General features: G+C 40.0%; 1 protein-coding gene across 1 annotated transcript; it reads left to right on the top strand.

Moving 5' to 3' along the window:
• Positions 1–3946: 3946 nt before the first annotated feature.
• LOC137430775 (homeobox protein Hox-A13-like) lies at positions 3947–21084 on the top strand. The gene is made up of 2 exons (XM_068121548.2): positions 3947–4586; positions 20834–21084. The coding sequence occupies exons 1-2, from the start codon at positions 3947–3949 to the stop codon at positions 21082–21084; spliced, it is 891 nt and encodes a 296-aa protein (XP_067977649.2).
• Positions 21085–26368: the final 5284 nt, after the last annotated feature.

Genomic DNA, 26368 nt, shown 5'->3' on the forward strand with positions numbered 1-26368 from the left:
AACAAAGGTTCTGTAATATTAACAGTGAAATAAAGAATTGTGGAGACCAAAAACTTTTGTCAATTTCAACTATTTTTTTGAAAAAAGTGCAAGGGTGCCAATATTTATGTATAAATTCTAACTCATTACATGCAGCAGTAATAATCCGGCTAACCAATGTACTCGTATCAATAATCTTCATTAAGTAATATTTTGGATAAATCCTGGCTAAACAATACACAGTAATAGACTCATGGGTAACAACAGTCATGTCATCCAATAACCAACACTGGTCCAGCTAACCAATATGGAGCAATCGTCTGGTTAACCCACACTCAGCAATATAACTCACCATGTAAAATTCCATCTTCCATATAAAACACAATGTCAGTTTGTGTTTTTTGTTTGTGTTTGTACAGATGTCTGTCCCCCTTCCTAAGGGTAGGTTTTAAAGGCCAATATTTTACCATGAATATGTGTACACTACGATATATTTTTGTGGACAAAACAAACCCAAAAAACATTTTCCATAAAAGAGTAATTATGCCTCTTCTATTGGAAATGTAGATGGTGGCTTGCAAACCGAGCCTCAAGGGCGGCGTACAGAAAGGTTTTTTTTTATCACAACATATACAAGGCAACAAATACACGGAGGTGAAATTCGCTGCACATGATGTGCAGTGCACGCAGCGTAAAACGAGTGTTCATTTACGTCTGTAGAATGTCGAATAAATAAAGATATAAGCACACCTGATACTGGGCCGAGGCTTCAGACTTTGGCATGCTCATGAGGCTGCACCGTCGAAAAAACTGTTCCAACCCATCATTTTTGACTGACTTCTTTACTACTAACATAATAATAGTCCAGTTAACCAACATGGCATCATCTAGCAATAATTCCGCGAATCAACATTGAAACTTGTAGCAATAGTCCAGCTAACGAAGATAGTTCCACGGAGTAATAAATCGGCTCGTAACATGTATCAAAATCAACGTGAAGGAACATGTAACATTCAATGGACAAAATGGAGCATCACATTTCATGTGCAGCTCAACCACTTGATGATCAATGATTGATCACATACATTTGCCGCCAAATATGTAAACGTTACATGAATAAGAATTGTTTAACCAGTGGGAACGGTAACAATATTCATTGGACAAAAAAGTAACGCTTTATTTGTACAAGAGGTACAATGGAACTGTGATATGAGATCATTGTCTCCTTATTTAGACATAGCAAATACTGTAGGTGTTTTGGTCAAATGAGTCCGAAACGTACAAACATCACAAGGTAAAACAAAAAAAATCTTTAATCAACTTCCAATCATTTTCCAATGAATTCTATCATTTCAAACACCACAAATTCCTCCTAAGCACAAATCGAATAAAAATGTACAATAATGTTGTAAATGTTGTAAGAAAACAATAATAATGCCATTGTATGATCCCATCAGGCTGGTGGGATGGCTGATAGGTGCGCACACTCTCCTCGAAGCTGTCTATCCTGAGTTTGAATCTCCGCACGGCTATAAACAGGCAGGTAAATTCATCAACTTGTGTGCCGTCCCTCGGATGGACGTTAAACTGGGTGTTCCATCTGCCGGCATTAATTGGCGGACCTAAAAGATCCCACGGTGTCCTTCGGGAAGAGTAGGCAAGCTATCACCGGCATCGTCGCTAAATTCCAAATTCCTATCCTAACTATTGCCAGGAAGGCAAGCGTAAGACACCTAGTATAACGCTTGCTAAGAAAATGCTGCGGCAGCACCGACGCTGAAATATTACGTATGACATCATAATCGGAATGATGTCATCTGGAAAGCGCACACGTATTATGCAGAGACGACGTTACATTTTCGTGGTTTGTGCTGTCATGGCGAACACATGTGTCGTAATGTGCTTGCACTCAGAGCTCACCTTGCTTACCCCGAGTGTTGATTATGCTTACCGAGAATGTTCACCTTTGAGTGCTTCCGTGCATACACTGAGAGCTCATCGTACTTATCCTGAGAGGTCATCGTACATACACTGATGGCTCACTGCGCTTACATGGAGATCTAACCGTGCTTACCCTGAAAATTCACCTTGCTTACGCTGAGTTTACTGCGCTTATATAGAGATCTCACCATGCCTACCCTGAGAGCTTACAGCAGTTACATGGAGATCTCACCGTGCTTACTCAGAGTTTATTGCGCTTACATGGAGATCTCACAATGCCTACCATGAAAACTCATCGTGTTTATGCTGCAATCCTACTATGCTTACATGGAGATCTCACCATGCTTACCCTGAGACCTCACCGTGCTTACTCTGAGAGTTTACAGCAGTTACATGGAGATCTCACCATGCTTACTCTGAGACCTCACCGTGCTTACTCTAAGATCTCACCGTGCTTACTCTGAGATCTCACCATGCTTACTCTGAGATCTCACCATGCTTACCCTGAGACCTCACTGTGCTTACTCTGAGAGTTTACAGCAGTTACATGGAGATCAACGTGTTTACTCTGGGACCTCACTGTGCTTACTCTGAGATCTCACCATGCTTACTCTGAGATCTCACCGTGCTTAATCTGAGAACTTACAGCAGTTACATGGAGATCTCACCATGCTTATTCTGAGACCTCACCGTGCTTACTCTAATATCTCAGCGTGCTTACTCTGAGATCTCACCATGCTTACCCTGAGATCTTACCATGCTTACTCTGAGACCTCACCGTGCTTACTCTGATATCTCACCGTGTTTACTCTGAGACCTCACCGTGTTTACTCTGAGATCTCATCGTGCTCACTCTGAGATCTCACCGTGCTTACTCTGAGATCTCACCGTGCTTACTCTGAGATCTCACCGCGCTTACTCTGAGACCTCACCATGCTTACTCTGAGATCTCAGCGTGCTTACTCTGAGATCTCACCGTGCTTACTCTGAGATTTCACCATGCTTACTCTGAGACCTCACTGTGCTTACTCTGAGACCTCACCATGCTTACTCTGAGATCTCAGCGTGCTTACTCTGAGACCTCACCATGCTTACTCTGATATCTCACCATGCTTATGCGGAGAGCTTACTGCACTTACAAGGAAATTTCACGTGCTTACCGTGAGAGCTTTTGGCACTTACACGGAACTCACCATACTTACCCAGAAAGCTCAAGGTGCTTACATTGAGAGCCAAGCTCACCGTACCTGAGAGCTCACCATGTGACACATTACGCACAGACAACATGGACATGAAACGCATTTAATTACAATAATTGGACCATGAATTCCACCAAACCGGCTTCATAAATGTTCTTTGTTCTCACTTTCATCGTTGCTGGTTAACTTAGTTACGTTATTTATAACTTCGGGTTAATAAATATTTGCTAAAATATTAACACAACAACTTGCTTTTTACATGGAAAACATCCACATATGAAGCCGCACAAATAGTTCGAATTCGTCCGTTGATGGTAGTTGTGCAGGTAAGAACAATCAAGGAAAATTATCGCAACTGATTCACAAGCTATATAAACAAGGTAAATAACGAACGGCACGGCACAAGCACGGCACGAGCACGGCACTCTCAGCACGGTGATTTCTGATCAGTGATCACGACAACCTTTTCAGAACCTTAATGCTGGGACAAAGTGTATGGAAACTGCTTATAATCACAAGTTCGAGCCTCCGCCCGCGCACGCACAGCCTCTGGGTGCACAATATCCAGACGGACGCCACTCGCGGATGGAGACGCAGGAAAATGATTTGGGCAGAAAGGGAGGGGTGGAGGAAAGGATTTGGGCATCTCCGTTCCATAAACACGTGACCACGAGAGTCCAATGGGTGCGTGGAGACGCTGGTAAAAAGCATGGCGCGACGCGTCATCCCTCGGAATTGTGTTGCATCTTAGTGGATGTATCAGATCTGAACTTTTTCGTGAGTGTGCGGCAGCTCGGCTGCCGCCAAAACCGTGGGAACCGTCGGCCATGTTTGTGTACGATGGTTCTTGTTTGCCCGATGAGTTCGGCAAAGGAGCACGTCCCGTGGAGGGACTTGGAGTCGCGAACCTGGCGGCGAGTGCGGCTCCAGGTCGTCATTTGCATTCGACCCTTGGGGGCGCGGCTGCACCCTTGTTCTCGTCACCCGAGGTCGTGGCCCAGAGCATGACCGATGGCCTAAAGCAATGTCCTCCGTGCTCGGGAATGCAAGGACCCTCTGCCTTGAGTGCCCTGCAGGGCTACGGGTACCCGTTCGGGAGCGGCTACTACAGCTGCCGAGTATCGCCGGTGCAGCAAGGTGCGCTGAAGACGTGCGCGGGGTCAGGTCCCGGCTTTGGCAACTACGCGCTGGACAAGTACATGCAGGACGTGTCCGGGTTCGGTGCGCCCGAAGACTACACCGCGAGGTCAAAAGAGCTCGCGTTTTACCCGGCGCACGGAGGCGCGTACCAGCCGGTACCTGCGGGATACCTAGATGTTCCAGTAATGACACACGGAGGGGCAATCACCACTTCGCACTCGGACGCACGCCATGACCCGTACCAGCCTTGGTCCATCGGTGGTGGATGGAGCGGGCAGGTCTGCTGCGTCAAGGAGCAAGCGCACCTTTGGAAGGGAACGTTACCCGGTATGATCCTGTCTCTGGGTGTTCTCGGGACTCGCCAAGATCAAAGCGATCCCAAGGCCGAATGCCCAACCCGTGTTTTTTCCGTCGCACTGCCAAACGTTACCCAGCGGTACAGTTGTGCACTGTGTGCTCTTATACACAGCATACACAGTGCAATTATCGATTTGTGTGCTTTAGAAAACCATAGACCCTTCATTTACCATCATAAAGCATCCAGAAACTATTATATAAATATATAAATATTATTTAAATATTATATTATTATATATTATATTATTATATATTATATTATCATATTATTAAGTATATTATATTATTAAATATCATATTAAATAGAAAATATTATTTATATATAAATATTATTATATTTGGCTTATAAACCTTTGGCTTAGGTAATGTCGTAAACTATACCTCTGCGATATCATACACAGTACAGCTATAGCTGTAATGAACCTTTCGGCAAATATCAACTGTTCAGATGATATAATAAACCATACAGGTAATAAAAACCGTACAGCTAATATAAACTGAACAGATAACATAATAAACCATACAGGTAATATAAACCATACAGCTAATATAAACTGAACAGATAACATAACAAACCACACAAGTAATATAAACCATACAGCTAATATAAACTGAACAGATAACATAATAAACCATACAGGTAATATAAACCGTACAGCTAATATAAACTGAACAGATAACATAATAAACCATACAGGTAATATAAACCGTACAGCTAATATAAACTGTACTAATATAAACTGTACAGATAACATAATAAACCATACAGGTAATATAAACCGTACAGCGAATATAAACTGTACGAATATAAGCTGTACAGATAACATAATAAACCATACAGGTAATATAAACCGTCCAGCTAATATAAACTGTACTAATATAAACTGTACAGATAACATAATAAACCATACAGGTAATATAAACCGTACAGCTAATAAAAACTGAACAGATAACATAATAAACCATACAGGTAATATAAACCGTACAGCTAATATAAACTGAACAGATAACATAATAAACCATACAGGTAATATAAACCATACAGCTAAAATAAACTGTACTAATATAAACTGTACAGATAATGTAATAAAGCATAAGGCTAATATAAACCGAACGGCTAATATAAACTGTACAGATAACATAACAAACCATACAGGTAATATAAACTGTACAGTTAATTCAAAGCGTACAGTTAATATAAACTGTACAGCTGAAATTAACTGTACAGATAATATAATAAAGCATACAGCTAATATAAACCGTACAACTAATATAAACCGAATTGCTAATATAAACTGTCCAGATAACATAACAAACCATTCAGGTAATATAAACCGTACAGCTAATATTAACTGTACAGATAATATAATAAAGCATACAGCTAATATAAACCGAACACCGAATATTAACTGTACAGATAATATAAACCGAACACCGAATATTAACTGTACAGATAATATAATAAAGCATACAGCTAATATAAACCGAACACCGAATATTAACTGTTCAGATAATATAATAAAGCATACAGCTAATATAAAGCAAACACCGAATATTAACTGTACAGATAATATAATAAAGCATACAGCTTATATAAACCAAACACCTAATATCGACTGTACAGATAGTATAATAAAGCATACAGCTAATATAAACCCAACACCGAATATGAACTGTACAGACAAGATAATAAAGCATACAGCTAATATAAACCGAGCACCGAATATGAACTGTACAGATAATATAATAAAGCATACAGCTAATATAAACCGAGCACCGAATATGAACTGTACAGATAATATAATAAAGCATACAGCTAATATAAACAGAACACATAATATTAACTATACAGATAATATAATAAAGCATACAGCTAATATAAACCGAACACATAATATGAACTGTACAGATAATGTAATAAAGCATACAGCTAATATAAACCGTACAGCGAATATATACCGCACACCTAATATAGACTGTAGAGATAATATAATAAAGCATACAGATAGGGGTGTTGGTGTTGGCTTAGCGGTTAGGGTGCCGGTTGGTATTGTATAGCTTGGTGTTGTATAGCTTGGTGTTGTTTCGTTTGGTGTTAGCTTAGCGGTTAGGGTGCCGGCTTGGGATCCGAGGATCCTGGGTTCGAATCCCGGTCGATCGCTGAATTAACACCAGGGGGGTTGACTCAGCCTGTCATCCTTCCGAGGTCGGCAAATTGAGTACCAGTTCACTGGTAATTCCCTGTGTGTTGCAAGAGGCGACCAACAGGGTTGGTGGCAGGAAGAGCATCCGGCCATAAAACATTGCTTCAAAAAGGGGACCACGGTGCCCGTAAAAGGCCAACCCCTGCTCTGCGGGGAAAAATGGCCTCGAAAGGTGGTTTTTTTTATACAGATAATATAAACCAAACACCTAATATAGACTGTACATATAACATAATAAACCATACAGGTAATATAAACCGTACAGCTAATATAAGCCGAAGAGCGAATATGAACTGCACAGATAATATAATAAAGCATGCAGCTAATATAAACCAAACACCTAATATTAACTGTACAGATAATATAATAAAGCATACAGGTAATTTAAACCGTACAGGTAACATAAACCGTACAGTCATATAAACCATCTCGCTAAAATAAACCGTACAGCTAATATAAACCGTACAGCTAATAAAAACCGTACAGCTAACATAAACCGTGCAGTAATATAAACCATACAGCTAATATAAATCGTACAGCTAAAATAAACCATACAGTAATATAAACCATACAGCTAATATAAACTGTACACCTAACATAAACTGTACAGTTATATAAATCATACAGGTAATATAAACCATACAGCTAATATAAACTGTACAGCTAATATTAACTGTACAGATAATATAACAAGAAGACGTCATGTGGAGCACAATACTTGCAAAATACGCCCCCCCCCCTCTCCAAGAAAAAAAATTCCATTGATACAGCAAATTGTCCAATTTATCAAGATTAAAATTGACAATCTTGAGCAAAGCTCGGGTCAATAGGAAGAAAAGTGATGATTTTTCAGATGAAAAATGATGATTTTGGAAGGTTGACCTTGAGTTGACCTTTGACCTTATGACCTCAAAAATAGTTGGTTTCCCTATGTAGTGACTCAATGTGCAAATGCTGTTCAATTTTCAAGTCAATCGGATGAAAATTGAGGATTTTTGAAACTTGGCCTATGTTGACCTTTTGGCCTATGTTGACCTCAAAAATACTTGGTGGTTGAATTCAGTGACCAGATATGCAAGTCCTCTTCAAATTTCAAGTCAATTGGATGAAAATTGAGGATTTTAGAAATTTGGCCTATGTTGACCTTTTGGCCTATGTTGACCTTTTGGCCTATGTTGACCTCAAAAATACTTGGTGGTTGAATTCAGTGACCAGATATGCAAGTCCTCTTCAAATTTCAAGTAAATTGGATGAAAATTGAGGATTTTAGAAATTTGGCCTATGTTGACCTCAAAAATACTTGGTGGTTGAATTCAGTGAGCAGATATGCAAATGCTGTTCAATATTCAAGTCAATCGGATGAAAATTGAGGATTTTAGAAATTTGGCCTATGTTGACCTTTTGGGATATGTTGACCTAAAAATACTTGGTCGTTAAATTCAGTGACCAGATATGCAAGTCCACTTCAAATTTCAAGTGAATCGGATGAAAATTGAGGATTTTAGGAATTTAGCAAAGTTGGTGACCTTTGGCCTATGTTGACCTTTTGACCTATTGACCCCAAAAACAACAGCCTTCTTGCTTTTGACCAATTCTACCATTTGGTGAAGTTTTGTGAAGATCGGTTGAAAATTGTGACCTGTAGGCCGGTGACAAACAAACAGACAAACAGACAGACAAACAAACAGACAGACAGAACCACAAACACAACCGACCAATATACTTGAAAAATCTTCGATTTTGCAAGTAATAAAGCAAACAGCTAATATAAACCGAACTGCTAATATAAACTGTCCAGATAACATAATAAACCATACAGGAAATATAAACCGTACAGCTAATATAAACTGCACAGATTGCATAATAAACCATACAGGAAATATAAACCGTACAGCTACTATAACCCGAACTGCTAATATAAACTGTCCAGATAACATAACAAGAAGACGTCATGCGGAGCATGATACTTGCAAAATACGCACCCCCCCCCCCCCTCTCCAAGAAAAAAAAATTCCATTGATACAGCAAATTGTCCATTTCATGAAGATTAAAATTTACAATCTTGATCAAAGCTCTGGTCAACAGGATGAAAATTGATGATTTTTCAGATGAAAAATGATGATTTTGGAAGGTTGACCTTGAGTTGACCTTTGACCTTTTGACCTCAAAACTAGTTAGTTTCCCTATTTAGTGACTCGATGTGCAAATGCTATTTTCAAGTCAATCGGATGAAAATTAAGGATATTAAAAATTTGGCCTATGTTGACCTCAAAAATAGATGGTGGTTGAATTCAGTGACCATATATATAAATCCTCTAGGAAGTTCAAGTCAATCAAATAAAAATTGGTGATTTTAGAAATGTGGCCCATGTTGACCTTTTGGCATATGTTGACCTCAAGAATACTTGGTGGTTGAATTCAGTGACCAGATATGCATGTCCTCTTCAAATTTCAAGTCAATTGGATGAAAATTGAGGATTTTAGAAATTTGGCCTATGTTGATATTTTGGCCTATGTTGACCTCAAAAATACTTGGTGGGTGAATTCAGTGAGCAGATATGCAAATGCTGTTCAATTTTCAAGTCAATCGGATGAAAATTGAGGATTGTAGGAATTTGGCCTATGTTGACCTTTTGGCCGATGTTGACCTAAAAAAAATACTTGGTGGTTGAATTCAGTGACCAGATATGCAAGTCCTCTTCAAATTTCAAGTCAATTGGATGAAAATTGAGGATTTTAGAAATTTGGCCTATGTTGACCTTTTAGCCTATGTTGCCCTAAAAAATACTTGGTGGTTGAATTCAGTGACCAGATATGCAAGTCCTCTTCAAATTTCAAGTCAATTGGATGAAAATTGAGGATTTTAGAAATTTGGCCTATGTTGACCTTTTGGCCGATGTTGACCTCAAGAATACTTGGTGGTTGAATTCAGTGACCAGATATGCAAGTCCTCCTCAAATTTCAAGTCAATTGGATGAAAATTGAGGATTTTAGAAATTTGGCCTATGTTGACTATTTGGCCGATGTTGACCTCAAAAATACTTGGTGGTTGAATTCAGTGACCAGATATGCAAGTGGTCTTCAAATTTCAAGTCAATCGGATGAAAATTGAGGATTTTAGAAATTTAGCAAATTTGGTGACCTTTGGCCTATGTTGACCTTTTGACCTATTGACCCCAAAAACAATAGTCTTCTTGATTTTGACCAACTCTACCATTTGGTGACGTTTGGTGAAGATCGGTTGAAAATTGTGACCTGTAGGCCGGTGACAAAGACAAACAAACAGACAGACAGAACCACAAACACAACCGACCAATATACTTGAAAAATCTTCGATTTTGCAAGTAATAAACCATACAGGTAATATAAACCGTACAGCTAATATAAACTGCACAGATGGCATAACAAACCATACAGGAAATATAAACCGTACAGCTAATATAAACCATACAGCTAATATAAACCATTCAGTAATATAAACCGTACACTAATATAAACCATACAGCATATATAAACCATACAGTAATATGTACCATAGAGATAATATAAACCGTACAGTAATGTAAACCGCACAGCTAATATAAACTGTACGGCTAACATAAACCGTACAGTAATACAAATCATACCGCTTATATAAACCATATAGCTAATAGAAACCATACAGCCAAAATAAACCATGCAGAAATATTGTCGTGTGGTTCCCTCAATTAACACTGAAAGAACCACGGAAGGCAAACGCGCATTAATGGAGGCATTTTGAATCCAACTATATGGCGGATTATTCGCAAGGAAGAAGAAGAGTACCGACTTAGCTGGATGGGTCTCGCCGACATCTTCACCCTGCAAAAACAACCCAAACGAAACAGGATTTAAAATGTACAGGAAAAATAACAAAAGGGTTTCTTAAAACGGATGCCGGGACAAAGAAAAGCGTGACGATAAACTAAATTTCCTATATGGAGAGCTCCCACACACAGAACCAAACACAGACAAAAGGGATGGAAGAACTGGAAAATAAATTATGTGTGTGCACTTAGCCCCGATCACTGGTGGGATCTCGTCAGGGTCTGCGAATGGGTCTGGGGCGCTGGCTACGTTGCGTGCGAAGCGCGCGCGTTTGCGGGAACCATGCCTCGTTCTGCCCTTTCATGCCTTTCATGCATTCTGCCTCGTTCTGCCGCGGCCGGCACGTTGTTCCCGTGCCGGCCGCGGCTCTTCCTGCAGCCTCTGTACATCTCCGATGGTGTCTCTGAACACGGTCGGTCCAAGCACAATCGTCCCCGAGGTCCAGAACGAGAACAGGCACAAGAGCGCGAGGGAGAAGAACAAGGGAGCCAGAGGTCGTAGAAGGTTAAAAAAAACAAGAGAGGGAAAATGTCCGTCTGAGAGTTCTTTTAATGTCAGGTCATGACGTCATCGGCGCTTCTCCACCAATGCCCGCAGGCCACCACCACCTCGTCCAGCTCTCCACCAATCAGCGCACCGCTCCTTGCTCGCCCCTCTCCCTGCCAATCAGTCGGTGCCTTCTTGCTCTGCCCTTCTCTCTGCCAATCAGAAGCCCTGGCTAATCACGGCTCCTCAGGGTGGGTCTTCACGGATCTTTCGTCCTATGTGTCCTTTCCAGTCGGGGTAATCAGCCCAAGTGCATCATCTGGGTTCCGGTTAGTTTTATTATTTGGTGTGGTTTAATTAACGGGCATTTCCTGCGCTGCTGTATTTGGTGCGGTGCCATCAGGGACAATGGATGTAAATTACTGAGGTTTGATGAACAGGGGAATTAACATAATCCCGATACCTAGTTTACATGCCCCCATTCCTCGTAATGGGGACGAAGATACACCTTAATCTGACATTCGGCTAAACAAAACTTATTACATGGTGATGGTTCTTACCCGACATCCGGAGCATGTTAATTTATGCAAATCTACCTGACTCTACATATCACTACCCCACCGACATAACAATATAAACCATACAGTAATATAAACCATACAGCTAATATAAACCATACAACTAATATAAACCATACAGTGATATAACCCGGTCAGCTTTTATGAACCATACAGCTTCTATAAACCGTACAGTAATATAAACCGTACAGCTAATATAAACCATACAGCTAATATAAACTGTACAGTAATATAAACCATACAGCTGATATATAACGTACAGTAATATAAACCTTACAGATAATAGAAACCATACAGTAATATAAACCGTACAGTAATATAAACCATATAGCTAATATAAACCATACAGCTAATATAGACCGTACAGTAATATAAACCATACAGCTAATATAAACCGTCCAGTAATATAAACCGTACAGTAATATAAACCATACAGCTAATATAAACCGTACAGTAATATAAACCATACAGCTGATATATAACGTACAGTAATATAAACCTTACAGATAATAGAAACCATACAGTAATATAAACCGTACAGTAATATAAACCATATAGCTAATATAAACCATACAGCTAATATAGACCGTACAGTAATATAAACCATACAGCTAATATAAACCGTCCAGTAATACAAACCGTACAGTAATACAAACCATACAGCTGATATAAACCGTACAGTAATATAAACCGTACAATATAAACCATGCAACTATTGTCATAAACTTTAGAGCTAATGTAATAAACCTTTTGGCAAATATAAAACATGCAGTTATGAACATAAACGGTGGTACCTTCTATCACAAACTATACGGCTGTAATAGACCCTCAAACTACTGTAATGAAGTGTTCAACTAATACAAACCACATGGCAAATATAAATCGTACAGGTACAGACATTAATGGCACAGCTATGTCATAAATCATACAGGTACTATCATAAACCATTCGGCTGATGTAAACTACATGGCTAATATAAACCATACAGTTATAAATATAAATGGTACTACTACAATCATAAACCACCTGGCTACTATCATAAACTGTATGGCTACTATCATAAAACGTACAGCTACTGTAATAAACTGTCTAGCTAATATCATAACTTGTAGGGCTATGGTCATAAGCCATACAGCTGCAATCATAAACCGTACGCCATCATTAATCGTACTGTCAGGGGCGTCGAGAGGGGGGGTCAGAGGGGGTCGCTGCCTCAGGGTCTGGGGTCCGTTGAGGGGCCCGAGCCTCTCCTGTAATTTTTTTTAAACAGTACAGTGAAACTCCTCATCGGCTCATCCTCATTTTCTCATCGTTACATTTAAACCCAGAAGCTGATTTTGCTTTCCTTGCCGGAAACAAAACAACATTTACCGCTGTTAACGGTAGTTTCGAAATTTACAAAAAATGGTTATGAACCAGAAATGTGCGTTACAAAGAAATGGGTTTATGTCCTTTTTGTCCAAAAAAATATATTAACCATCTTCTCACTTGTTTTTTTTTTTTGCCAATCTTATGGAGAAATAGTGTTCAACAGTAGAGGGTGCGAATTTTTTTTTTTTTTTTTTTTTAGTCGAGGGTGCGAATTGACTCGATCGGTCCAAACGTCCCACTATCTCCTTCATTTTTGATCACACGGTTAAATAAAAGTGACCATTTGTTTTTAAAAAGTTTTTTGTTTTTCATTAAAGAAAGTTCCTTAAAAAGTTATAAAAGAGAGAAAGAGTGGGGGTGAGGGCCCCGAGGTTTTTGCCTCGGGGCCTGAGCTGGCTCTCGATGCCCCTGCGTACCGCTATAAGGAATACAATAAACCATACAGCTACTACCATAAACCGTACAAGTACTATCATAAATCATTTGTTTGATGTAAACTATATGACAAATATAAATGATACATTTACAAACATAAATGGCACAACTACAATCATAAACCATACGACTACTGTAAGAAACCATCTGGCTACTATCATAAACTGTATGGCTATGGTCATAAACCATACAGCTACTACCATAAACCGTACAAGTACTATCATAAATCATTTGTTTGATGTAAACTATATGACAAATATAAATGATACATTTACAAACATAAATGGCACAACTACAATCATAAACCATACGACTACTGTAAGAAACCATCTGGCTACTATCATAAACTGTATGGCTATGGTCATAAACCATACAGCTACTATCATAAACTGTATGGCTATGGTCATAAACCATACAGCTACTATCATAAACTGTATGGCTATGGTCATAAACCATACAGCTACTATCATAAACTGTATGGCTATGCTCATAAACCATACAGCTACTATCATAAACTGTATGGCTATGCTCATAAACCATACAGCTACTATCATAAACTGTATTGCTATGGTCATAAACCATACAGCTACGATCATAAACTGTATGGCTATGGTCATAAACCATCTGGCTACTGTCATAAACTGTATGGTTATGGTCATAAACCATACAGCTACAATCATAAACCATACGTCTACTGTAAGAAACCATATGGCTACTATCATAAACTGTATGGCTATGGTCATAAACCATCTGGCTACTATCATAAACTGTATGGCTATGGTCATAAACCATACAGATACTATCATAAACTGTATGGCTATGCTCATAAATCATACAGCTACTATCATAAACTGTATGGCTATGGTCATAAACCATACAGCTACTATCATAAACTGTATGGCTATGGTCATAAACCATACAGCTACAATCATAAACTGTATGGCTATGGTCATAAACCATACAGCTACTATCATAAACTGTATGGCTATGGTCATAAACCATACAGCTACTATCATAAACTGTATGGCTATGGTCATAAACCATACAGCTACAATCATAAACTGTATGGCTATGGTCATAAACCATACAGCTACAATCATAAACTGTATGGCTATGGTCATAAACCATACAGCTACAATCATAAACTGTATGGCTATGGTCATAGACCATACAGCTACAATCATAAACTGTATGGCTATGGTCATAAACCATACAGCTACAATCATAAACTGTATGGCTATGGTCATAAACCATACAGCTACTATCATAAACTGTATGGCTATGGTCATAAACCATACAGCTACTATCATAAACTGTATGGCTATGGTCATAAACCATACAGCTACTATCATAAACTGTATGGCTATGGTCATAAACCATACAGCTACAATCATAAACTGTATGGCTATGGTCATAGACCATACAGCTACTATCATAAACTGTATGGCTATGGTCATAAACCATACAGCTACTATCATAAACTGTATGGCTATGGTCATAAACCATACAGCTACTATCATAAACTGTATGGCTATGGTCATAAACCATACAGCTACTATCATAAACTGTATGGCTATGGTCATAGACCATACAGCTACTATCATAAACTGTATGGCTATGGTCATAAACCATACAGCTACTATCATAAACTGTATAGGATGGTCATAAACCATACAGCTACAATCATAAACTGTATGGCTATGGTCATAAACCATACAGCTACAATCATAAACTGTATGGCTATGGTCATAAACCATACAGCTACAATCATAAACTGTATGGCTATGGTCATAAACCATACAGCTACTATCATAAACTGTATGGCTATGGTCATAAACCATACAGCTACAATCATAAACTGTATGGCTATGGTCATAGACCATACAGCTACAATCATAAACTGTATGGCTATGGTCATAAACCATACAGCTACAATCATAAACTGTATGGCTATGGTCATAAACCATACAGCTGCAATCATAAACCGTAGAACTATAATAACTTGTATAGCTAATAATAAAACGTACAGCGATAAAGAATCATCCAGCTAACAATAAAACGTACAGTGAATGCCAATCGAACAGCAATGATGATGAACCCCTACGACTATTATCATTTACTGTACAGCTACTATCATGTATCCACAAATAATACGATAAATCGTACCGACAGCAGCATGTAGCTGTAAATAACATTATAAACTGCACACCTCACCATTAACCGTACAGATTATTATAAAGTAAAACCATACATTTTACAATATTATTACAAACGCCACCTTGACACCATGGAAACCAAGGCCTTCAAAATCATTGGAATCTCCCATGATGCAGCTGAGTCTATGGGCCTATCACTTCGCCATAGCACACAAGTAGGTGGTCTCTCTATGTTCAACCGCCTCCTTTCTGGTCTTGCACCTCGTGCTCTTTCCGTGCTTGACCCCCCGCCCCCCAGATTTATACAACGTGCACGCGGTCCACCATCAACCCCCTTCTTGTGAAACTCCCAAAATCCAGAATCAAGGCTCACCTCCACTCATTCGTTACTCCTTTTTCCCCACCTGTGGCACGACCTCCACATTCTCTTCAATCTCATTCTTCTTTCCAGGCCTTCAAGACCGCTGTTCACCAATCCAGGTCATACCCCATCACAACCATGATCATTGCAGTTTGTGACTACCCTGCCTAAGCCCATATATTTCCAAGTTTCCAGTCTTTCTTTACACTTCTGTGACCGAGAGTTTGCAGTTGTATCAATCATGTTCACCCCCTGTATCCTCCTAGTGCTCTTGTTGGAACCCATCTGTGGATCGGTCCCATCGGCCGATGGGTCTGCATTGTCATTTCTCGTGCATCCACAGATGGGTCAGACCCATCGGCCGATGGGACCGATCCACAGATGGGTTCCAACACTCTCATTCCTCCACATGTCCCTTATTATTGCAAGTAACCCTTTATTTTGTCCCTCTACCCGGCCTGTTTGTGTGTCCCTCACCTCCCCCCTTATTTCTACTGTTCTTTATTTCCGCCACAGGAGGTGGGCAATGGTTATGTTTTCACCCCTGTCGGTTTGTCTGTGAACAGGATACTTCAAGTGGGTGGATTTGGATGAAATTTGGTGGATGAATGCATATGAAATTTGGTGGGTGAATGCATATGAAATTTGGTGGATGAATGCATATGAAATTTGGTGGATGAATGCATATGAAATTTGGTGGATGAATGCTTATGAAATTTGGTGGATGAATGCATATGAAATTTGGTGGATGAATGCATATGAAATTTGGTGGATGAATGCAATGAAATTTGGTGGATGAATGCATATGAAATTTGGTGGATGAATGCATATGAAATTTGGTGGATGAATGCATATGAAATTTGGTGGATGAATGCATATGAAATTTGGTGGATGAATGCATATGAAATTTGGTGGATGAATGCATATGAAATTTGGTGGATGAATGCATATGAAATTTGGTGGATGAATGCATATGAAATTTGGTGGATGAATGAAATGAAATTTGGTGGATGAATGCATATGAAATTTGGTGGATGAATGCATATGAAATTTGGTGGATGAATGCATATGAAATTTGGTGGATGAATGCTTATGAAATTTGGTGGATGAATGCATATGAAATTTGGTGGATGAATGCATATGAAATTTGGTGGATGAATGCAATGAAATTTGGTGGATGAATGCATATGAAATTTGGTGGATGAATGCATATGAAATTTGGTGGATGAATGCATATGAAATTTGGTGGATGAATGCATATGAAATTTGGTGGATGAATGCAATGAAATTTGGTGGTTGAATGCATATGAAATTTGGTGGATGAATGCATATGAAATTTGGTGGATGAATGAAATGAAATTTGGTGGATGAATGCATATGAAATTTGGTGGATGAATGCATATGAAATTTGGTGGATGAATGAAATGAAATTTGGTGGATGAATGCATATGAAATTTGGTGGATGAATGCATATGAAATTTGGTGGATGAATGCATATGAAATTTGGTGGATGAATGCATATGAAATTTGGTGGATGAATGCAATGAAATTTGGTGGTTGAATGCATATGAAATTTGGTGGATGAATGCATATGAAATTTGGTGGATGAATGAAATGAAATTTGGTGGCTGAATGCATATGAAATTTGGTGGATGAATGCATATGAAATTTGGTGGACAGGTTGGGTGTGTGACGTGGATGATATGATTAGATCTTGGTGAAGGTCTGGAAAATAAAAATTTTAAAATTGATTCTTCACCATTGAGAGATAAGGCCAAAATGATATGCAACACGATATCTCAAGAAGTTGTGGATGGATTTGGACAAAACTTGCTGGACATGTTGGGTGTGGGACAAGGAAGAATTGATTCAATTCTGGTGAATATCTGGATATGAGTTTTTTTAAAAAAGTGATTCTTCACCATTGAGAGATGGGGCCAAAACGATATACGGTATAGCACGATATTTCAAAAAGTTGTCGACTGATTATGCCGAAACTTGGAGGATGAGTTGGTTCGGTGCCAAGAACAGGCCGATTCGATTTTGGTTTGGGTCCGAATCCAGATCCTGCCTATCAGTGGGATACAAAACGTAAACTGTTCAGCTTTGCGGAGGTATGCGCTCTATACCGAGTGTCGTTCTAGGGTTGTTCTGTTCCGCCCTGGTCCGTCCTGTGTTCTAGCTCATCTACGAATCTCAACGATGTGCATAAAATAAATAAATATTTTTTAAAAACCGTTCAGCCACCAGCTTGCACCTGTATATAACATTCGAAACCGTACAGATACTAGCATGTAACCGTGTACAACGTTGTAAACCGTACAGTTATTTTCGAATACTGTACAGCTCCTCTCAATAACTGTACAGTTTTCATAAAGCATATGCAAATACAGTAGGCCCACTACAATTCACTGTGTGGCTTGTACCTCACTATACATCGAGCAACTTTATCGCCATACTGTATATGAGGTACAACGTGCGTTTACCGCCGTACACTGTACATTTGAGGTCTTAAACTGCGACATATTGTTCCGTTTGTCATTCAATGAGCAGTTACCAAGACAACGTGCCATCCTAGTCGTGAGTCATGTTGAGTCATGTTACGTCATTACGTCATTACGTCATTCCGCATGTCGTTGCGTCAAATGCACCAAGCATGAACACGTTCCGAATTCGGTGTTTTAAATACTTTTACAGCCGTTTCGTTTGCACGACGTAAAACGAGACCCGCCCGTTCGTACAGTATGTACAGTGTACCGGTCTACGCGTTGTAAAGCATGTACCAATGAAAGGTTCCCGACTTAAAGTCGTTCTAGGCCGACTAACATAATCCTATTTAACAACATGAACTGGATTATAATACAAACGAAAGATTCGAAGCTTTTATCAGGAAGGACAACAATGGCCATTGTGTTATTTTTTTGGGGTTCTTGTAATTTGTATACAGTCAGGTTCGTAGAAGAGCTACAACACATAACGGATCAGAACACAACAGAGAAAAAGGAATAGCAGAGAGAGAGGGGAATGCCAACAGCAGGGCCGAGGACCAAAATAGCCGGAGACGCCCAAATAGAGGATGAGGGTAGGGATTGTGGGTACCGGTAGGTTGAGAATGCAGAGGGGAATTGAGGAAGGCCGTCACTCACTCGACATAATTTTACGGTAGGCCTTCCGGTATTGTAAGGACCTACATTACATAGGGGCGTACTGTACACAAAATACTTTACGCTTTGTGGGTGCGGAATCTTTCCCGGAATGTCACAGTGTGTCACAGGGTGGGGGGAGGAGGGTGCTGGATACTCAGTCACGTGACATCATCTTCGTGGGCGCCGCCATCTTGGATTTCCCTTCACCATGACTGGACATGTGAATGTAGAACGGCCTTGCTTTCAGGTTGAATCCGTTCAAAATGGCATAGGTGCCGTGTAAACCATTAATTTGAACCTACGAGAGTGCATTTCTGAAAAGGACAAAGCAGGAAGTTCAAGTAGAAGTTTGTAAAATATTGAGGGAGCTCAAGTGCAGTAAGTACAAAGGTGTGCACACGAGGTAGAGTACATACATGCGTACATGCAGTACAGTAAGAGCAGAGGTGTCCGGACGAGGTAGAGTGTATAGGTGTGTAGCCTACACGAGGTACAGTACATAGGTGTGTACATGAAGTACATTAAGTACAAAGGTGTGCACACGAGGTACGGTAGAGTACATACTTGCGTACATGAAGTACAGTAAGTACAAAGGTGTGCACACGAGGTAGACTACATACATGCGTACATGAAGTACAGTAAGTACAAAGGTGTGCACACGAGGTAGAGTACATACATGCGTACATGAAGTGCAGTAAGTACAAAGGTGTGCACACGAGGTAGACTACATACATGCGTACATGAAGCACAGTAAGTACAAAGGTGTGCACACGAGGTAGAGTACATACATGCGTACATGAAGTGCAGTAAGTACAAAGGTGTGCACACGAGGTAGAGTACATACATGCGTACATGAAGTACAGTAAGTACAAAGGTGTGCACACGAGGTAGGGCCTACATGTTACAGAAACATGATGCAATTTCCTCGTCTACTTTTTATTGGTATTTTCGGATGCATAATGTTGTAAAAATGTCCAATCAGTGATTAAATAATTTGTTTTAAGTCTGTACAGTGAAATATACAAGTTTAATGAGTATATCTACTGTACCAGTATACAAAATATACGACTCGTATTATAATTATTATACAAACGAATCAACGCTGTAATTAGTGCTTTGCGCTTTTCTCTTCTGCTCCGAGTCGTTGTTTACGATTTCCCGGGTTTTATCGCTTTTTATGTTTATGTGTTTAACAACAAATATTTTAATTTTAGTAAAACCAACGAGTTTTGAGATCGTCAATAAGTCCGTGGCCTTGTGATAAGGAGGATTTTTTTTCTCTCAAGGACATTTAAATATCTTCAGTGAAAAGATTAAATTATTTGAAAAGGAATTGTCGTTATTGTACCATCGGCGTTGTCTTTCAGGCCACGGACTTAATGATCATCCCCGGTACATGTAAATAGTGATTTAAGATGGCGCATAGAATGAACCCGAGGTGTGGAGAAGGTGTTTAAATCTATTAGCCCATCGTGGCATATCCGTGGGCTCCATAAGTGATAATAACGACCTCGAATATGTGGAGGACCTTCCCGGGGGGAAGACTCCGCTTCATTGTGAGCTGTGAATAACGAAACGAACGAACGATCGTTCACTCATTCACATTCTTTCTCCACGCTCCTCTTCCCGTGCAGACGGAGCACATCACGGGGACGTTGGCGCGTTCCGCCGCGGACGCAAAAAGCGCGTGCCCTACACGAAGGCACAACTCAAGGAGCTGGAAAAGGAATATGCGACGTACAAGTTCATCACCAAGGACAAGCGACGAAACATCTCGTCGAACACTGGTCTAAGCGAACGCCAGATCACCATCTGGTTCCAGAACCGTCGTGTGAAGGAGAAGAAGATTGTGTGCAAATTAAAGTGCGGCAGCACGCACGCTTAGCATGGGCGGACTGGCCGTGGGGTATTGTAAGTGCAATGTTGTGAGGAACAAGTCCTGGAGGTACATGCAGAGGCCACGCATATGATTCTCCATGACGAGTGCATGGATATGTTTTATATACGAGCCGTTTATATGTCTATCATTCGGGCAGAGGAGTGCGTGCATGTTCGTTAAACCGATACGAGCTCTGGTTTTATTCCGATCTTTCCCCATTTGTTTCATAAATCTGTACATGTAAAAGTAATTATTTTTTTGTGTAAATTGTAAAAATAATTGCCAAGTGTTTACGATAAATTTATTGTAGCAAAATGCAATACGTAGTTAAATGCGGTATATACTCTGTGTGTGTTTGTGTGTGCATGTATATCTATACATATGTCCCTGAAGTCTGAAACCACAGGGCAAAATAAGTGATTCATGATTTTTTCGTTCAAGAATGATCTTTTCATGATGTTTTTCATTTCATCAAGTTCCAGACTTATGGGACACCCTGTATGTGTGTGTATATATATATGTATATATATATATATATATATAAATATATATATGTATATGTATATATATATAAATATATATATATGTATATATATACTGTATATATATATATATATATATATATATATATATATGTATTATATATATATATATATATATATATATATATATATATATATATATATATATATATATATATATATATATATGTATATGTATAATATATATATATATATATATATATATATATATATATATATATATGTATATGTATAATATATATATATATATATATATATATATATATATATATATATATATATATATATATATATATATATATATATATATATATATATATATATATATATATATATACAGACTTGGCATTTAATATGGAATATATATTTTTTCTTGAATTGGGTTTACTTTCTGAACTCAGTATATCAATCTGGTGAGTTTCTTTTACCCTTCGGTGATGTCTTTGTTGAAAGAACCATGTCACTGATTGTCTTTCGCAACAAGTCAATAACAGGATTATATCACAGGTGGCATGACAAAATGTAAGGACAGGTACATTTGACGATTGGCTTCACAATGGGGTATATAAGGGTTGTTGCATTCTGTATTAGTGGAAAACAACTGCTGCAGCTGCACGTCTACAAAAGTTATTGCCGCTTCCTCTGGAGATGGTCCGTCAACTTGACAATGCTGTTTGTCATGGAGTGGTGGCTTTACGAAATTCTGGCATGAAACAGCGTGCTATTGCTCGACAGTATGGCGTCACTCAAGGTCAGGTGTCAAATATCCTGAAACGAAATGCTCAGAGGGGTGTCCCTACTCCAATACCGAGGCCAGGACGTCCCCGCAGAACCACAAGGAGAGATGATCGCCAGCTGCACTGCTTAGTCTGCAATGGCCGTACCAAGTCAGCTAATCAGCTTAGGGCTGAGTGGCAGCAACTGACAAATGTGCCTGTATCCAGAAGGCGAGTCAACCAACGACTGGTTCAAGCAGGCTATCGTGCCAGGCGTCCCCTGAGAAAGCCACGCCTGACCAGACAACACAGCCAGCGCCGATTGCAGTGGGCCAGAGAGCACCGTCAATGGCAGCCAGGACACTGGAATCATGTGATCTTCAGTGACGAGTCTAGATTTCTGGTCTATCGTCAAGATGGCCACGTCCGAGTGTGCAGACAAGTACATGAAGCCCACAACGAAGATTGTATAGTGCCAAGAGTCCAAGCTGGAGGTGGTGGGGTGACCGTTTGGGCTGCTATTCATACAGGGGGCAAAACTGACCTGGTTGTTCTGAATGGAAACCTGAACCAGTTCAAGTACAGGGTCATTCTGGAAGAAACATTGCTTCCATTTGCTCGTGCAGCCTTTCGAGGAAACTTTGTCTTCCAAGATGACAATGCACGGCCTCATCGTGCTCGCATGATCCAACACTTTCTTGCTGACCGTGGTGTAGAGCATATGGAGTGGCCTGCCATGTCCCCGGATATGAATCCGATAGAGAACATGTGGGCAGAATTAACACATCAAATCGACAACTTGGACCAGCAGCCGACCTCTGTGCCTGAATTGCAGCAGGCTATTGTCACTGCATGGCAAGCGATTCCTGTCCAAACCTTGGCAAATCTGGTGAACAGCATGCCTCGACGTGTATGTGCTCTCCTGAATGCTCGTGGGGGTTACACGAAGTACTGAACTGTAATTTTAGTCCGTAATCCCAGTCATAATTTAGCTTTTGTTTTTGTTGAAAAAAAATTTGGCTAATGTGCAAAATAAAGAGATACTTCTGGAAAACGCACAGAAGTTTAACACAGTACTGTCCGTGAATTGAGTTCGATATCAGTTTACATCACTTTCAAGGATCAATTTATTTGCTTCGAAATGTCAAATGTGGTTTTTGTTTCTTTTAAAGGTCACATTAACAAAATCTAGAATAATTTCAACATAATTCCAATGAACTTTTGGTTCTACGTCATCTTGAAAAGTACGTTTACCCCCACAAAAAAAAGATTCCATATTAAATGCCAAGTCTGTATATATATATATATATATGTATATATACATACATACACACAAACATACATACATACATACATACATATATATACATATGTATACATACATACATATACATATACACACACAAACGTACACAGTATCGGGTTGATAATATAACTTTAAACCAAGCAATTATATTGTGATTGATGTGAAGGATTTATCCTTTGTCCTGAATGAAATATTTTGTGATACGGTTATGTGCCCATGAAACCGTAGAAATGTGAGTGAAGTGAAAAAGGAACTGAAATAAACAGGTTCCCTCATGTGGAAGAAATGCCGGATACATGCTGATGCTTCACTCAACACCGCAGGAATATTCACCACATCTTGAGTGTCAGTACCATTAATTCACCATGGCAATTTTCGCTGTGTGGACCATGTGTGTTCGAAGTTGGAACCCCGCCTGTTTTTAATTACTGGTCGGCACAGAAGGGAATGGGAGAATTTATATATATATATATGTATATATATATATACATATATATATATATATATATATATATATATATATATATATATATATATATATATATATATATATATATATATATATATATATATATATATACGTATATATATATTGTTGCGGTTTTCCGAAGCCCGTTCCCTTACAAAGGGGAGATTAAGCCCCTTTTTCTCTCTGGGTCTTCGAAACCACGAGATTGCGTCGCCACTTCCGGGCAGATGTGGAAAAGTGTCTCGGGACAATTTCGCACGTACCCACGCCGCAGCGGAAGCGGGGATCGAGTCTCGCACGAGCCAAGCGTGATTGCGTACGCCCGAGCGGATGGCGTACCACGTGACCCGTGCTGTTACCTTTCTGATTGAACCTGATCAGAGCGATCTAATTCATACCATGCTAAGCCAATGATGGAAAACACAGGACGGTCAAATCAAAGGAATAACACGATTTAATTATTATTTACACAATGTACAATGATTCGGTAGAAGAAGAGACACAGGGCAGTCTTAAACAGTCGTAACTAATTTACCCAGACAATGGGCCCACTTACACACACAGGGAGATGGAGGAAGAATCTTCACGCGCCGAACGCACCTGCTTTGGTCGCTCCAGGAACAGCTCACCCGGTGTGGCCCTCTGGCGGTCACAGCACGTATCCCGGCGAAGGCAGGCAGGCAGGCGGGAAAATCCTCGCGGCGCGTATATTGGCAAAGGCAGGCAGAAGGAAATATGCACGTCTGTGGCCCGGCGCGGGTCTCTCTTTACAGCCGCGATTAATACTGCATAGAGCGTGGGGAGCAGGGCAAAGTTCGTATATGCGGAGTTATTCAGTTCCTCCGATCTGACTCAACACAACGGAATCTCACGCGCGTCTTCTCACAACTCCGATTCGTAACTCTTCTCATGGGACGCGCAACTCATCTGCTGACTCACCAACTGAACACCCGGAGAACTCACGTATTCTGACCCGACTCAACTCAGCGCATCCCCTCTCATAACTCAACGGAGGACCCCAAACTCTGACTTGCCCTGCGCGCATCTCATAACTGAGGTGGGGGGCTCTGGGCACAGGGTTATATTGCCCCACCCTAGCCCGACTCGAACGTTTCAAACCCCGACTTTTGCCGCAGTGGTAAGTCACTCCCCTCGAGCCCTGATTGGTGGCTCACGCTTACCGTCAGCTCCTCCTCCGCCTTCCTTTGGCCTTGATCGACTTGCTCATTCCGGCCTCGTGGTATTTCGTGCCAAAACCAAAAGCATCGAGGCATCGTAAAGGACCTAATTCTCATTATCCTTCTCAACGCAAAACTAAACACAGGAAAGGCCTACGCTTACATTTACTAAGAAATAACTGAGCTTTAAACGAGGCTACATGTTGTAGTGTAACTAAACTAGGAGGGGAAATTAACTTTAATTATAAACCACAAAACCGCAACACGACACCCCTCCCTCGTCAGACTCGTCCCCGAGTCGGAACCACCAATGGAACGACCGGTTAGAGAATGACATGCAAAATTAACTTTTACTTTTACATGTGACATATAGGTGTGGTTCCCCCTAACATTTACTCTGACCCGTGTATGCGACAGTTTTAAAACACTAGATATGTCCCTCCTATTGCGTTGAGTAGCTACATATCAGATTCACACCCACAACTAACCGAGTATTTGCGGAATTTTTCAAACTAAACACATAGACGGTGGGTAACATTTTTATATTTACAAGCACAAAAACTTAATTTTATTTACAATTCTATGACCCAGGACCTGTCCTTTTTGGAAGAGAAGATTGGAGGGGAGAGAAAGCCCAGCAAAACACATTCAAAATCATGACACTTGCTGCTTGATTATTGCATCTTGCTTCTTCTGTGTGCATCTATCAAACCGGCTAGCCCCCAGACCGGCACACAGGCCATTTTTAATCTTCAGGGCTATCTAAACTTACACATCTTCTCATGCTTAGCACACCATAATAAAATGCACAAAAATGCTTTTATTTCATTTCTTCTTTCCTTTGCCAGGCAGGGCCACTCCCATGTGGTCCGACTGCTTGGCATTAATGCCACTCACCAAGTGGTCCGAAGATGCAAGATGATTTTGCAGCAAGGTGCTGCACAGCAGAGGTGCAAGGCCACAAAGCTTGTGGCCCATAGTGTGTAAGGTGCAGCAAAGAGTTTGTGGCAGAAAAGTGCTGCACAGGTGCAACAAAGTTGCAGCAAAAGGATATGGCGGCAAATGCTGCGCCATTCAGC

Source organism: Myxine glutinosa, chromosome 7, assembly GCF_964187855.1.
Source record: "Myxine glutinosa chromosome 7, kmMyxGlut1.1, whole genome shotgun sequence".
Lineage (NCBI taxonomy): Eukaryota > Metazoa > Chordata > Myxini > Myxiniformes > Myxinidae > Myxine > Myxine glutinosa.

What these genes read in the sequence shown, in the direction of transcription:
- LOC137430775 (XM_068121548.2), top strand. Translation starts at nt 3,947, where the DNA reads ATGTTTGTGTACGATGGTTCTTGTTTGCCCGATGAGTTCGGCAAAGGA. An exon ending in TTGGAAGGGAACGTTACCCG is followed by an intron (nt 4,587 to 20,833) that starts GTATGATCCTGT and finishes CTTCCCGTGCAG; the next exon opens with ACGGAGCACATCACGGGGAC.